General features: G+C 34.9%; 1 protein-coding gene and 1 long non-coding RNA gene across 2 annotated transcripts; one reads left to right on the forward strand and one right to left on the reverse strand.

Moving 5' to 3' along the window:
* Window positions 1-469: 469 nt before the first annotated feature.
* Window positions 470-4,893, forward strand: LOC148272079 (uncharacterized). The gene is made up of 3 exons (XM_088240556.1): window positions 470-574; window positions 3,671-4,182; window positions 4,853-4,893. Exons 2-3 carry the CDS (start codon window positions 3,717-3,719, stop codon window positions 4,891-4,893), a joined length of 507 nt encoding a protein of 168 aa, XP_088096682.1. The 5' UTR covers window positions 470-574; window positions 3,671-3,716.
* Window positions 4,894-12,420: 7,527 nt separating this feature from the next.
* LOC148272080 (uncharacterized) lies at window positions 12,421-16,773 on the reverse strand. Its single transcript, XR_015824935.1, has 2 exons — window positions 15,001-16,773; window positions 12,421-13,741 (listed from the first exon to the last, which is right to left on the reverse strand). It is a non-coding gene; the product is annotated as an uncharacterized LOC148272080 (long non-coding RNA).
* Between the last annotated feature and the right edge of the window lie 466 nt (window positions 16,774-17,239).

Raw genomic sequence — 17,239 nt, forward strand, 5'->3', positions numbered from 1 at the left:
CTTTTAATAATTAATACGCGCGGCGAAAGTGGGCAAAGTGGAGTAATTTTAGGATACAGCCCGATGTATTCAAATATGATTCTACGCTCTTTCTGGACTATTCTTAATTCTATGCCCAAAACATTCCGGGTAGACTCAAACATTCACGAAACACCGGACATTTAAATAAATTATTTGATCATTACGACTTCAAAGTCAACGCAAAACATTATCACTATCTTCGTTTCTAAAATTTTAAAAGGGTTTGAATGATCCAAAAAGAGATCCATAATAATATATAAATTAATTTATTGTTATTTCATATAACTACGTAAGCTTTACATTATTTTCTGTGGACATACGAGTACATGTCAAGGCGGTGTATTTAGCAATCATTCTAGCAGTAATTTCTAGGATTGTTTGTGGATTGTCTACACTACATTTTGCCTACGTTGCGTTACATTTTGTCTGTGGTTCTTCTGTCAAGCGCCGAGCGGCCGAGCGGCACACGTCCCCATCCGTGAATTATAATTACACGAATAACATTATTATTGGACTACAAAACGAAGTTTTTGCGTAGAAACTGCCACGAAAAGTAAGTCACAGTTCCAGTTTGTAAATTAGAACAATATTTATTGTATTCTAGCACGACAACAGACCCGGAGGCCCAATTACGGTCAGGCTTGAGAAAAATCTTCGTAGACCTAAAGCTCCGAAATCAACTTGCTAAGACATGTGTATGGAGCATATTTTTATTTATTTACTTATTTTATTTATTTATTCACACTCTTTATCAAAATACAATTCCATGTTCACTTTGCCCAGCTAACAAGGGTACATACCCCGTTCCAAGCTAGGCAATTACATTTTAATATATTATAATAGTTAACAAATTAATATAGAGCACAGACAAACAAAATATAAACTTATTCGGATACACATTTTGATTCATATACATACAAACATACACATAAATATAAATATACACATATATACACATGTACACACACACACACATACGTACATACACCCATGCGCATACACATACATACATTCATAAAAACATAGACAATTTATTTATGCGAAACTTCATGGTTGTCATCTATAAATATATATATTTTTTAATTATTCCTTATTTTTTTATTGATGTACGGCTTTGAAACGCGGTGCCTTTCCGAAAGAGATCAATAAAGACTAAAGGCCTTTCAGATGCGGTGCTACAGAATATTAATTAAGAAACAATAGAAAAAACTTCTATGTTGAACGCCATTCCTCATTATTATCACACCATCAATGTTTGGTATTTCTGAATAAATAATCCATGTAAAAAAAAATCGACTTGATCTCAAGTTCATTGCTTTATTTTGATATATTTGCATCGATTATTGTTTTATTTTTGTATTTAGCTCCCATTTTCTTAATATTTCATGCCTAATTCAAATGCTTATTCCGTTGTCTGTAATTTTAGGACAATGAAATTTATTAACATATTACAACAGAGATGAAGAACATTCAAGAAAAGGTAATATAGAAGTCTAGGCATCTACAGGGCTTATGACCTGTCAATGGCTGGTTTAAGTGGCCACTTTACACACTGTGTAACATTCACCATTACACAGTGCATCTACAGGGCTTATGACCTGTCAATGGCTGGTTTAAGTGGCCACTTTACACACTGTGTAACATTCACCATTACACAGTGTGTAAAGCGGCCACTTAAACCAGCCATTGACAGGTCATAAGCCCTGTAGATGCCTAGACTTCTATATTACCTTTTCTTGAATGTTCTTCATCTCTGTCGTAATATGTTAATATAAACAGCTCCCCAGGGAGTTGAATCCAGTCCTTGTCTACAAAAATTTGGACAAACTCAAAATATTGTCAATGAAATTTATTTTTGAAGTTAAATAACGTAATTTTTGTCAAGTGTAACTTATCAAGTATACATTATTGACCCGTTTTAACAATATTTTCGGTATGTCCAAATATTTGTTAACGATGTCTGCATTTTTCCCTGGCGGTATTTATCAATATTTAGATAGTTTCAACAGATACGAAGCTGTGGAGAATATGAAAGTCTTAGAATTTACAGATATTAACTTATAAATTATCAACTATGATTCTGAATTACAAAAATGTTATTTTAAAGTATGTATTGACTGCGTAAGTAAACTGCCTTTGGGCAGAATGATGAATAATGCATGCTAATGTTGGCATTTACTGTTTTTTGTTCCCAGCATCGTATCACATAATAATACGCAATTTGTTTCTTGTTTGAAACCGAAAACTGTGTGTGTTGGATTTGTTCCGACGTTTCGGCTTCCATTGCAGGAGCCTTCTTCAGGGTAAACTGAGTGTTAAGTAGAAAAAAAAATATGTGTTCAAGTACTAGTAATTTGTACCGTGTCGCAGTCGGCAGTAGGCACATTTCTATTCATTTTTGTAGTATGTAGTGCTGGGAGCCATGTTGAGTTTAATTTCAGCCCGTCGTCTTTGTTTATGTTATTTGGGTGTCTGTGTATTTCAATTGCCTCTTTAATTATTCGTGCACTGTAATTACTGGGTTTATGCAAAATTTTCGGTTCAAAGGCGAAAAAATGACCGGTGTCGATAAAGTGTTCCGCTATTGCAGATTTGTCAGGATGCCCAAGTTTACACGCTCTTTTGTGTTCGTCAATCCTTTTCTTTGCTGTGCGTCCTTTTTGTCCTATGTACACTTTATCACATCCTTGGCAACGTAGTGTATAAACAGCTTCCGTTTCCAGGGGATTTTTATCTTTTGGGTTCAATAAATGGTTCTTTATTTTTCCCATAGTCCCAAACGTTGTTCCAATATTATGTCTTTTCAGCACTTTGGCTATCCTGTCAGCTGTCAGTAACATTCTGTACATTTGATAGGTATGCAGTTCCTCTGGTAATATCTTCTTCCTTGTTCTTCTTTTTGTATTGGACTTGCGATTTAAAAATGTTCTCAATTTGCTTCTTCTTATATCCATTACGCTCCAACGCATCTGTAATTTTGTTGACCTCTTCTCCCTTTCCGGAATCTTCGCATATTCGCGCCTATTTATAACATAACATAACATTTTTTTTTACGTATATATGTGTATATATGTGTGTATATATATATTTAGAATTCTTAACAAGTTATTTACAATTTGTTTTTTAATTTTAACATTGTTCTTACATTCATATTTTTAATCTTTTTTTTAATGCAAAGTTTCGCTTTTTATTTTGCATTGCAGTTTGCTTTTTATTGTTTCTACATGTATATAAAATCTTTTTTTATTTCTTTTAATGTGTTGTGTATTTATAAAATTATTACTTTCTTTGTTTGTAGTTACCTGTATATTTATTTTTATATTTATAAGTATATGAAAATGTATTTATTTTTTTGTTTGAATTCTTTACAAGTTACTTACAATTTGCTTTTTAATTCAATTACTTTTATTATATCCATATAAAATTATTTCTTTCTTTTTTACTATGTAAAGTTTCACTTTTTATTTTGCATGGCAGTATGCTTCTTATTGTTTCTAAATGTATTGTTTATCTTTTAAATTTTTACGCACTATGTTTGTACTTAACTGTATATTTTTTGTAAATGCCCCTTGGGCGTATTGTAAAATTAAATAAATAAATAAATAACGAATTTTTAGTATTAAAAAATAAATCATCTGTTTTTTTCCAGTATATTCTCTTCAAATTTACTATCAATCTTCCTCGACACTAAAATTATGGAAATCGCTTCAGTGAACATTAAGGCTGAACCGGAGACTGGCGATGTTAAAGGAGATATTCTCCGTACTGGGGAAGGGGCGCCATGTCCTCCCAGCAGAGAGGAGCCGGGTGTTGCTGCCGTGAAGGCTGAACCGGGGATCAGCGATGTTGGAGGAGGTACTTTACATACTGGGAATGTGGTACAATCTCCCCCCAGCAGCGAAAAGCCAGGTGTTACTACCGTGAAGGCTGAACCGGAGACTGGCGATGTTAAAGGAGGTATTCTCCATACTGGGAATGGGGCGCCGTGTCCCCCCAGCGGCGAGGAGCCACGTCTCGCTACCGTGAAGGCTGAACCGGGGACCAGTACTGACCAGCCTAGGATAACCAGTGATATAATTATCTTCACAGAGATTGATATCCATTCTCCTGACATTAAACAAGAATGTTTGAATAACTCTCGTTACAATGACATTGCTCCAAGTAAGTAATACTTTCTTTCACATTATCTGCTCTGGGATTACGCCTGTGGACTATGAATGATGGCACGTGGAGGACTCAAACTCCCCTTGCGTAATTGCTGACATAAAATTGAGGTGGCAACACTGTTGTATTCTTGCCAAATATTTTAATATTGGGTATCACCAATAGGAAATGTGGCTCAAGTTGTGACAGAGTTAGGGCGAACATTGTACTTCTGATCCGTGAGTCCGAGACACTAGCTTCGGGCCACGATTCGGGTCAATTAAACGTACTTAAGTTAGTTTTTTTATAAATATACTACGTTTTAATACAACTTTCATCGCCCTAATCTCTCGAATAAATCTCGACTCTGCTTCGTTTCCAAGAAACGAGACTTTTATAAACGAAACATCAGTTATGACATTGTAGAATTGCAATATAAAAAAAAAATCTTGAATATAATAACAACAATTAAACAATATTTAAAAGGGTGTTTTTACTATAATATTTCATAGCCCCTGGACTGGTACCTGAAGCGTAAGACTGATCACCTTACCTTCACGTAACAAAATTGATCGAGATATGCTGCGATTGGTGTAATAATCCAGTGCCCTATGCACCATTAGGTGCGGAAAGGGAATGATGATGATAATTTTTTGATAATATTTTGCGTTTGTCTAAATTTTTGTAGACAACGACTGGATTCAACTCCCAAAGGTTTCCGCTGTTTAACGTCACAAACATCAACAGATGAAAGAATTTGAGGAATATCGATATTCTTTAAATGAGCCGAATCCCCATACGGGCTGGATAGTGTATGTCACACAGCGTGTAAAGCGGCCACTTAAACCAGCCAATGACAGGTCATAAAGCCTAGACTTCTATATTGCCTTCTCTAAAGTGTTCTTCATTTCTGTTGCAATATGTTAATTTTAACAGCTCCCCAGAGAGTTGAATCCTGTCCTTGTCTACAATAATTTGGACAAACTCAAAATATTGTTGAGAAATATTAATGAGTAGCAGGAAACAGTCAGCTAAGGCTGATTTATTTATTATTGTTAATTTTTTGACAAGTAACGATGTTTGAAAATACTTTCTGCTTTTTCATATTTATGTTTGTATTTTTATTTAATAATGTAGATTTAATTTTCATTAATTTTATTTCATTTATTATTTACTTGCAACAATTGTAACATGCAGTTTAATGATTATTTTTATGTTAGAGGCAATATGAGTATGCCGTTTATGTAATATAAGTATTTTTGACAATTTCGTTCTTCTGTTTTTCAATGAATCTTTTTTTGTTTTGAAAATGCTTAAAATTTTACTTCTTTTCTATTTTTCGTTCGTTTTGTTCGATGAAAGGAGGATTTATGCATTATTCTTTTTTTTTCAGGTTCACAAGCAAGCCAGAAATATTTTACTTCTTCAGAGTGCCAATTTAAATGTTCTTGGAAAGGCAATTTAAAATCGCACATGTTGATTCATTCTGGTGAGAAACCATTATCATGTTCTGAGTGTCAATTTAAATGTTCTAGGAAAGATTCTTTAAAATCACACATGATTACTCATTCTGATGAGAAACCATTCTCATGCTCAGAGTGCCAGTATAAATGTTCTCGGAAATATTATTTAAAATTACACATGTTAACTCACACCGGCGAAAAACCAATCTCATGCTCAGAGTGCCAATTTAAATGTTCTCAGAGAGGTACTTTAAAATTACACATGTTGACACACACGGGTGAAAAACCAATCTCGTGCTCAGAGTGCCAATTTAAATGTTCTCAGAGAGGTACTTTAAAATCACACATGTTAACTCACACCGGTGAAAAATCAATCTCATGCTCAGAGTGTCAGTTTAAATGTTCTCGGGAAGGTAATTTAAGAGCGCACATGTTGATTCATTCTGGTGAGAAACCATTCTCATGCTCAGAATGCCAATATCAATGTTCTCTGAAAGGTAATTTAAAATCGCACATGTTGATTCATTCTGGTGAGAAACCATTATCATGTTCAGAGTGCCAATTTACATGTTCTAGGAAAGATTCTTTAAAATCACACATGATTACTCATTCTGATGAGAAACCATTTTCATGCTCAGAGTGCCAGTATAAATGTTCTCGGAAATATTATTTAAAATTACACATGTTAACTCACACCGGCGAAAAACCAATCTCATGCTCAGAGTGCCAATTTAAATGTTCTCAGAGAGGTACTTTAAAATTACACATGTTGACTCACACGGGTGAAAAACCAATCTCGTGCTCAGAGTGCCAATTTAAATGTTCTCAGAAAGGTACTTTAAAATCACACATGTTAACTCACACCGGTGAAAAACCAATCTCATGCTCAGAGTGTCAATTTAAATGTTCTCGGGAAGGTAATTTAAGAGCGCACATGATGATTCATTCTGGTGAGAAACCATTCTCATGCTCAGAGTGCCAATATCAATGTTCTCGAAAAGGTAATTTAAAACTGCACATGTTAATTCATTCTGGTGAAAAACCATTTTTATGCTCAGAGTGCAAATTCAAATGTACCCAGAAAGGTACTTTAAAATCACACATGTTAACTCACACCGGTGAAAAACCATTCTCATGCTCAGAGTGCCAGTTTAAATGTTCTCATAAAGTTAGTTTAAAATCTCACATGCTTACTCATCTTGGTTAGAAACCATTCTCATGCTCAGAGCGCTAGTTAAAATGCACTCTGAAACTTTATTTAAAAATCACGCATGTTAACTCATTCTGGTGAGAAACCATTCTCATGCTCAGAGTGCCAATTGAAACGTTCTCAGAAAGTTCAATTCAAATCACACATGGTAACTCATATTGGGGTGAAATCATTCTCATGTTCAGAGCTCCAATTCAAATGTTTTCAGAAACGTCCTTTACTTATGTTAACTTAAAACTTTTCTCATGCTCAGAACGCCAATTTAAATGTTCTTGGTAAGATAATTTTAAATCACCCATGTTTTCATTCTGTTGAGAAGCCATTATCATGCTCAGAGTGCCCATTTAAATGTTCAGAGTGCCGATTTTCCTGCTCCGATTGTAAATACAAATTTTCCGATAGAAGTGACTTAATTTCTTATTCATTAAAGAACATTAGTTAGAATGTTTTAACTGTGAACTTTCTTAAAATGATTTAAATGTGTTTTTTTCGTCAGGAGTTTTACTTAGCATATACTTAGAATTATTCTTTTTTTATGACAATGGCCCACTAAACGCTATATTTCTGGTGGGGGACAAGCGGGGGATATCGCTCTCTCTCAAATATCAGCGCGATAGAAAGAGAAAGCTACAGGGGTGGGCCATTGGCTATTCAATAATTAATATCATTAATTGACAAAGGTCACTTTTTTCCTGATTGGTAAAATTCGTTAAGTGAGATTTTTCAATTTTAAAGCAAAAATAAAACTAAAATAAGGTAAAAAGTCAGAAAGATCTAAAGATGAATATTTACCACTTGCTAAAAAAAATTTTTCATTCATCAAAATTTAAAAAAATATTTTGAACCTCATTATTTAATTATCTCAGAAACATGATTTAGCTTTACCTCTAAGCAGGCGATTTCTTAGGGACCCAGATGCAGCTTTAACTCAGTGTGTAGGACGCTGTGGCTCGAGATTTTTAAACCTTATTTGAAACAACAATTTAAAAATTTCGTTATACTTACTGAGATAGACGTGTTCTTTTCGTCGAAGTTTTACTAATTAACTTAGAATTAAGTTTATAACGAAATATTGAAATAAAACCAACTCCATGAGATAGATGGTCACGTTAAATTTCCGAGATGCTCTAGCATCTATGAAACTCATGTAATATGCGTTGCAAATCTTCTTCTGATTCTGTTCCTACGGTTGTATCGTCTGCGTAACATGTGATGTTGACGACTTTATCTCCCTTTGTCCTAGATTTGCCACCGCTTCCATTCTTGAATGCATTTTTATTATTTTAACATATTACAACAGAGATGAAGAACATTTAATAGAATGTAATATAGAAGTCCAGGCATCTACAGGGCTTATGACCTGTCAATGGCTGGTTTAAGTGGCCACTTTACACACTGTGTAACATTCACCAGTATGCGTATATTTGAACATCTATATTCCTTCAATTCTTTCATCTGTTGATGTTTGTGAAGTTAAAGAGCTGAAACCTTTATTTATGCGGGTGAGATTCATCTAATTGAATTATTTCACCTACATACTAGACTAGGCAACGCCTGAAAATATTATTTTTTCAATTTCTATACTTCTTCATGGACCAGGTAATTTATTAACAATATTTTGAGTTTGTCCAAATTTTTTTTGGCCTGTAGATGCCTGGACTTCTATATTACTTTCTCTTAAATGTTCTTCATCTCTGTTGTAATATGTTAATATAAACAGCTCCCCAGGGAGTTGAATCCAGTCCTTGTCTACAAAAATTTGGACAAACTCAAAATATTGTTTTTATTATTTATTTTGTTTGTGTAAGAAACTGTTCCATTTTTTGGTTTATATTTTGTTGTGATATAATTAGTTATAATTATGTTTAACTCTCTTTGTTTTTTTTGTTCTGAATAATACGTATTTTAGAAACAAATTTTAGTATTACTATAGTCCCTAATTGAGCTGTGGTAACTTCTGGGAATATAATTAATACCCAATCCAATTAACCAATACCCGGCTTTATCAGTCTCGCGACACCGTCAGACTGGTATGGATTTTAAGAAGCTTAAACTGATCTTTTACTCATAGACATAGAAATAAAAATAGTCCTAAATGAGTAGGTTTACGTTTTGACCCATTAGTTTATTTGTAGACGTCGCTCAGTACGCAACTCTTGATTTGAATTCAACTATGCCGCGTTGTGTCGTTTTAAAGTGGAGAAATACTGCTGGGATCTTTAAGAAACGGGTTGAGATCACATTTCATGCGCAATTAGCAAATGAATGTGTAAGTAGCAAATACATGACTTAAAAATTGAATTATTTTTTCATCTGTCAGATTGTCGAAGAAGCAAAATGAACATTTCGTTAGTGTTGCCAGGGTAGTAATTTTTTTTACCCTACTTTGTTCATCTAATGAGAGAACTAATAAAAATTAGACCTCAGATTAAATAACGCAGTGGTGGACAATTGACCGACATTATCTTCGAAACATCAAATATTATTTAACATGATATAAAAATATCCGTTTTATGTAAAATAAAATTGTTATATATTTAAAGTTCATTAATTTAATTACTCTTATTAAATGACCCTTTACTTATCTACTCTGTTGTGTCAATCAATATTTCCGCGTGCACAATACAATTTTAGAGAAATTAACACATTGCTTTTTTTTTTTACGTTACATTTGTGTTATGATTACATTTTTTCCCATCGTGCAACATTACGCAGTGACGTCAAGAATGCGCGCGGGGAAAGTAGGGCACAGTGGGGGGATTTTTGGACACAGTCCGATGTATTCAAATATGATTCTACGCTCCTTCTGGACTATTCTTAATTCTGTGCTCATAGACTATGAAATATAAGTATCTGTGTGTGGGGTGAGTTATGTTATTTGGAGTATTGTTTAGTGAAATATGGTATAATATTTAATGTTTTTTAAATTAAAGTTTTATTAATGTAGGTTAAGTATGAAACAATGGAAGCAATATATATATATAAGAACTTGCTGACGTGTTGTATGCTTACAATTCAACAGGACTTTAATTTTACGATTATTGTTTAAATATTTAAAAAAAATATATTTAAAAAAAAACAAATGTGTTTTTATTTTAATGTCTTTTCTCAATAATTGTTTTAAATATACTCGTATTTGATTTCGTCGTGCGCTGATTTTATGTAAAAAGTGTAAAAATTAGGACAGTAAATTATACCAACAGATTATTACAAATTACATAATCTATCTAACATTGGGACATCACTGATATAACCTCAGAGTAATAATGCGTAAACCTATAGAAAAGCCCTATCACTATGTTTCACAGAACGCAAGCGATGTTGGTTAGCAACAAATTGGTGGCCATTTGGTTCGTTTGACAACACAGGCATAATGGGCCTGCCACACACTCGACGAGTGGCATGGGAAGTAGCGAGGAAAGGAGGCAGAGACGTCGTGTTAACATTACTCGTCATGCCGCTCGTCATGCTCCTCGTCGCGCCCATCGCTCCCTATTTTGTCGGTTTTTCGAGCGCGAGTCAAAGGCCCGGCAATACGAGCGCGAGAGGGGCCACATAATCGCGCGGTCGCAGTACGCATCGAGCGCTCACACAAGACGTGCACGTAATTTTTAAATGATGTATGTTTCTTTGTATGACATTTTTTTGAACTATTTTTTGTATTTTTTTTTTAATTTACAGAAGAGGTGAAACAAAGAACCTATTAAAAAATAAAGGATAATTACATATAAGTGAAATATATATTAACTGTACAAATAGCAAACAAAAATCCTACAAAGGCATGCCTTGTAGGACATGTCCTGTTCGTGGGTATACAAGAAATGTTTATGAACTTTTGCTCCTATAATAAATAGACAGATAAAATATTTTTGTGTTATACAAGACAGAGAAAAAAAAATATTCTGTTCAAGACTATAAGGTACTTTTTTATTTTATATTAATTAAAAAAGGAAATAAAAAATATATATAAAAAACATAAAAATATTCCATCATTCCATACATTGATATGATGAGGAACTTCAGCCCTACGGGAAATTGGATACAAAAAATGTTTTCTTGCGCGGAGTAAAAATTAAAGCATTAAATTGTACGGCAAAGTTTCTTGAAAATGTACGGGAAAAATGATAAAAAATATTTTAATAAAACTACTTTGAATGACGTCACTGGTTCATGTGAATCAACCTATGATCTGAGAGCTATGGAAGATTTCCGGTCTGCTTGTCGCTCCTGGACCAATGGGAAGAACTGAATGAGAATAAGCGGAAATGAACCTCTGACGTCACACGCGGAGTTATTTCAGAAATACAAAACTTTAAAAAATCGTAGCGCTGATAATACGATATATAAAAATTGAATTAGTTTATTAGTCTATTAACAAATAATACAATTTTAAAAAACCACTGAACTTCCTCATTAGCAGTACTAAAAATGCATAGCGCGCACGCTGTCACAGTTTCATCGTCCATTGTATAGAAAGACAGATGACAAGTGCGGAACGTCGCGATTAATTGCGCGAGTAGGGCAACATCGGGCGAGAGGGCGGCAGCGCGAGGGGCATGGGCATGAGCAGCGCAAGGAGCAGTGTGGCGGGGCTATAACGGTTCAATCGGATGCTTTTGTCGCTGTGCTTGGCTTTGTAAATACCTTGGATATTTAAGTTATAATGAATAAAAATCCACTATGGTGAATTGCAGTACGTTTGGTTGCAGCAGTAGGAGCGTCAAAGCTGTTAAAGGACACAGCTTTCACAGGTAATTGATTTCGAATATTTTCCCATGATTTATATTGATTTTTGACATTTATTGTCCCGACACGTGTATTATGTTGCTTAAAAACTTCCCTTAAATCAAAATATTTACTTCAGATGCTATTATTTCTCAATTTAGGGGATAAATTTGTGAATTAAAGTATGTTTACTGTTGATAATGACAGTTGATTACAACGGGCAATATGTCGGGGCCACACTAGGCATCCATATAAAGTTAGTCGAGTAGAGGTCGATTAAAATTTTACTCGAAAATATTGACGCGACGCTATCATTGAAATCGCATCTTAAATGACGTGTTCAAATTTCAGGCCGCTACGACTCGCCGTTTCGGAGATGTGACGGACAAACAAACTCAACACGGGACTTTGGTTCCACGGAGTTGGGATTTATGTCTCAATAAATGTAACATACGTATATTGTGAATAAAATGAATAAACAAATAAAAAAATAGACAGACACATGTATTTCCAGTTTTGTAAAATAAATATAGGCGAATTATAGGAAAATAAATTGGAATATACCTGCAATAATAAATAAACAGGTACATTTTTAAAAGTATTTTAAAACAAATTAATATGCATTTGGCAATTTTTGACTTGAGTACGACCCATTGTTTTGCTGCGAACTGTAGCTAACTTAATACCCAATAGTCATAGAATGATTTTCCTACGTTTGGGCTCCTCTCTAGGTTACGCATTATTACCCTGAGTCCTGATCAATGACTTGTGCATTTGCTGCTGGGTCCAACAGCATCTCAGTACACCTACACCTATAGATGGGCCACATTTAATGGATAAATAAAAAAAACAAAAATATTTATGAAACAGTAATTTATATTTACAGTACAGGAAAATTTACATATTATTCATCCTCTTCGTGCTGTAGCGGTTAGGGCTTATGGCTACCACGATAAGTCCACATGAAATATTTCATTTTGACGAGGAAGTTCAGTTTTTTTTTAATTTTTCATCCAAGAGACTCAGCAATATTTTGAGTTTGTCCAAATTTTTGCAGACAAGGACTGGATTCAACTCCCCGGGGAGCTGTTAATATTAACATATTACAACAGAAATTAAGAAGATTTTAGAGAAGGTAATTTAAAAGTCTAGGCATCCACAGGGCTTATGACCCGTTATTGACTGGTTGTGGCCACTTTACACACTGTGAAACATTCACCATTCTGCCTATATTTGAACATCTTTATTCCTTCAATTCTTTCATCTGTTGATGTTTGTGAAGTTAAAGAGCTGAAACCTTTATTTATGCGGGTGAGATTCATCTAATTGAATTATTTCACCTACATACTAGGCAACGCCTGAATTTTTATTTTTTCTATACTTTTAATGGACCAAGTGGATTTATCAACAGTATTTTGAGTTCGTCCAATTTTTTGTAGACAAAAATAAGATATTTTATTCAAATCTATAATGCATCTTATTTAATCTCACCCGCATAAATAAAAGGTTTCAGCTCCTTAACTTCACAAACATCAACAGATGAAAGAATTGAAGGGATTTAGATGTTCAAATATGGGCAGAATAGTTCATGTTACAGTGTGTAAGTGGCCACTTAAACCAGCCAATGACAGGGCATAAGCCCTGTAGATGCGACGACTTCTAAATTAACTTCACTAAAATGTTCTTCATCTCTGTTGTAATATGTTAATGTAAAGAGACAAAAAAGTAAAATATTTTTTTAATATTTTATGTATCGTGTTGCAATTTAGAAATTACTCCGTCTGTGTCGTCACGAGATCTCTTCAGTGAGTTCTGCCGATTGGTCAGTGGTCGGAAAGCCGTAAACCAGAAATCTCACGATAGATGATTCGGAAGAACTAGCGACGTCGATCGGAGCGGTTCATTTTTATAAACATATTTTGTATTAATTTCCTGTAACACTGAACTTCCTAGTTGTATTTTTACGATACTGATAGAATAAAACGGTGGATAGGGCGCTGCATCTCGATCGAGTAAAAAAAAGGTGTATCGACAATATTTTAAGTTTATCCAAATTTTTGTAGACATTGACTGGATTCGACTCCCCGGGGAGCTGTTAATATTAACATAAAATGGCGCTATATAAATCAGACCAATATTATTATTAAATTGATGGTTTTTTAAAGAAATGAAAGTATGACTAAATGTGAAATCACTGTGAATGTGGATGCTAAACAAGTAGAGGAATTTGTGTACCTGGGAAGTATGTTTACTGGGGATGGAATGACTGAGAAAGATATTGAAAGGAGGGTGAGTGCCGGGAACAGAGTGAACGGTGCGCTCAAATCAAGATCTTGTCGAAAGAGGAAGTTTACAATGGAGTCTTGATCCCAACCCCGATGCAAGTATGGACTCGGAAAAACGGGGATTAAAGTAGGCTGAATGCTGTCGAAATGCGATCTCTCGGGCGAATGTGTGGTAAAACTATGCACGACAGATCCGTACATTACGCAAAGCCGATAAAGGGATCATCGACAAAATCGAGAAAGGCGCTCCGCGCCGATTCGGACATGTGGAGCGAATGGACAGCGAAAGAACGGCTAAGAATATTTACAAATGCTAGTGGCGAGAAAGACGTGGCATGACCCAATCCAACGAGTACTTGAAGATGGACATGTCAAATGTGGGAATAATCGGCGCGCGTGCATGAGAAGATGTATGAATGTAGAGGAAGCGAATCTGTATGCAAAGATAGTGAAGTGGCGTTCTTTCCTCTGCCTACCCTTACGGGAAAACGGCGTGATGGTTTGTTGTTGTTGTCAAAAATGGTTGTTGCAGAAAATTTAGATTGCAATATTAAATGATCGGCATGATCAAAATACGCCACATTTGCCGTACTGATGCAGTGCCCTATGCATTAAATACAGTAAAACCCCTGTTTTACGTTTTTTAAGGGAGCAGAGAAAAAAATAAATGAAAAACTGCAGAAAATTTAAAAAAAAATACTGTCATAATTGGGGATTATTCATATTTACGTATGATTTAATTTAAAATATTTTGTATTTTTTCAATCAATACCACGATGGGTTTTTTTTATTGAATAAAAAAAATCATGTTTAAATAATTTTGTGTAGGTACTTAACCTTAAAAACACTAAAATAAAAATTTTAATATGCGTAAAATGCATATAATGATTTTTCCGTAAATATTGGGAAATTTTGTTTATATGGTATCACTTTTTTTAGCATTGTACCACAGAATCTCAACTGTCATTTACATCGCGGCAAAACCGTTTCACACTTTTATGATAACTGTTTAAACAATCTTCTTTCCAAATTATGTTTATAACTTCAAATAATATTTCTATTGCCATTTTTTTACTTTCTGCATCGTAATTTATTGATAACACAATTCAGTAAAATGTCAAAATAAGACACTTACACAAAACGGTCAATACACGGAACCTGCTTTGAATTTAGTCTGAGACAACAATTTACACATTTTTTTAATTACCTTGATTTTATTTACCGTTTCGGGCAAACGCGGCGGCGTGCGGCTCGGCGCCGGATCAAATGAGTTTCGACAGATCAAATGAGTTTCGAAAAATTTTCAACGTAAAACCGAGATTATAAAAAGCGTCATTTGGGGGATATTTAAATGAGAAAGTATGGAAAAAAAATGGGACCTAAGCATTTCGGCGTAAAAAGCGGAAAACGTTAAATTGAGGAACGTAAAAACGAGGTTTTACTGTATTAACAATTCAAATTAAAACATGTGTTGGCCATCTAACAGCCACCATCAAACCCTCAGACTCTCTGCGACCAAATTCTCTGAGGAAAGTAGTCGGAAACTTCTTTAGCTAATATCTACCTATGTAATATTTTGGGCAAACGCCGCGGCGCGCGGCTCGGCGTCTTTTGACAAATCAAATGAGTTTCGAAAAATTTTCAACGTAAATCCGGGGTTGTGAAAAACGTAAACGGGATATTATCGGTATTCGTAGTATATGTTTAGTGATATACTGATGCAGTGCCCTGTGCACCGTCGCGTGCGGACTGGGTATGATGCTTTGCGGAATATTGGTCGTGAGAAATTCAAATTGGATCAAAGTGCGTACATACAAAATTGAAAGGTCACTCTTCAAACACATTTCCTTAAGGACTATATTCGTTCAATTTTATTGGGAAAACAGAGAACAAAGGAAAAAATGACTTAAATCTAAAACAAAAAATCTATATAATATTTAATATTTTTTCCGCAGCTGTGCGGACTTCTACACAAAATAGGTCAAAAAAAATTAATACATTTTTTTAAATTATTGATTTAAACGAATACCTTACTAAGTAATGTCTTTTGAAAAAAAAATTATCTAATGTAATTTATTGCAAAATTTTAACTATAAAGTCGCTATACAAAAAACCCCGCGCGGAATATTCATCCTTAATAACAGCGTACATAGAGACTAAATTCGTAAATTTAATTTTTGTTCTTACAAGCTAAAATAGTCATTGCTCTAAATTTAAAAGTTCAACAAATCATATATATTTTTTATTTGAGCACTTTCGAATTTATTTAAATTTTTTTACAGTAATCAAAAAGTACAAATGTCAATTTTTATCGTAAAATATAACAAACAAAAAATTGCGTGGGACATTTTGTATGTTAAAATTAGTGGTATGTAAAATCTAAAATAAAAATTACGCAAACGACGTAGGCGCGTAGCCGCGTGCCGACCTGTCGATGACTACCGGTTTCGAGACGCACCCGTCCGGGCCAATGTTGCAAATGCGAAAGCGTGTCCGTTGCGTTTCGATTTCTCTCGTAGGGACGGCCGGAGACCTGATAAGTGTCGCATACTGATTTTTGGTCCTGACGATAAGAACTGGGAGGGCGGCTAGGAATAGCAGGCACCAACAGTATGAAGGCTGTCTGGAGATCGGATATTTACTCAGTGAAAACCAAATGCCGCCTATATAACGCATGCAAAACACCGATTCTCCTCTACGGACGCGAATCGTGGCCTGAAACTATGGCAAAATTCTGAGTTTTGGGTGTGCGGTGGTTTGACTTTGTGAGGAATGAGGTAATAAGAGAACGGACGCAGCAAACTGCGGTGAAAACTGTCACTGAGCGAAGGCGATATGGTCGGCTCGGCCATGTGTCCGGATGCCTACCGAGTTTGTCAGAATTTGTGTCAGAACTACGGGACGCGAACCTGACTCGGAAGGATGCACGGGAGCTGGCAGCCGACAGAGATGCTAGGAGGATCTTCGCGGACACCATATGATATGTAATATAATGACTATTTTATGAACAGTATTTTAAGTTACAACATATTACAACAGAGATGAAGAACATTTAAGAGAAGGTAATATAGAAGTCTACGCATCTACAGGGCGTATGACCTGCCAATGGCTGGTTTAAGTGGCCACTTTACACACTGTGTAACATTAGCCGTTCTGCCCACATTTGAACATCTATATTCCTTCGATTCTTTCATCTGTTGATGTCTCCGGCATAAATAAAGGTTTCAGCTCTTCTTCACACACATCAACAGATGAAAGAATCGAAGGAATATAGATGTTCAAATATGGGCAGAATGGTGAATGTTACACGGTGTGCAAAGTGGCCACTTAAACCAGCAATTGACAGGTCATAAGCCCTGTAGATGCCTAGACTTCTATATTACCTTCTCTTA

This window comes from Micrasema longulum, unplaced genomic scaffold, assembly GCF_059751315.1.
Source record: "Micrasema longulum isolate JH-2025_06_02 unplaced genomic scaffold, ASM5975131v1 h1tg002498l, whole genome shotgun sequence".
NCBI classification, from domain to species: domain Eukaryota; kingdom Metazoa; phylum Arthropoda; class Insecta; order Trichoptera; family Brachycentridae; genus Micrasema; species Micrasema longulum.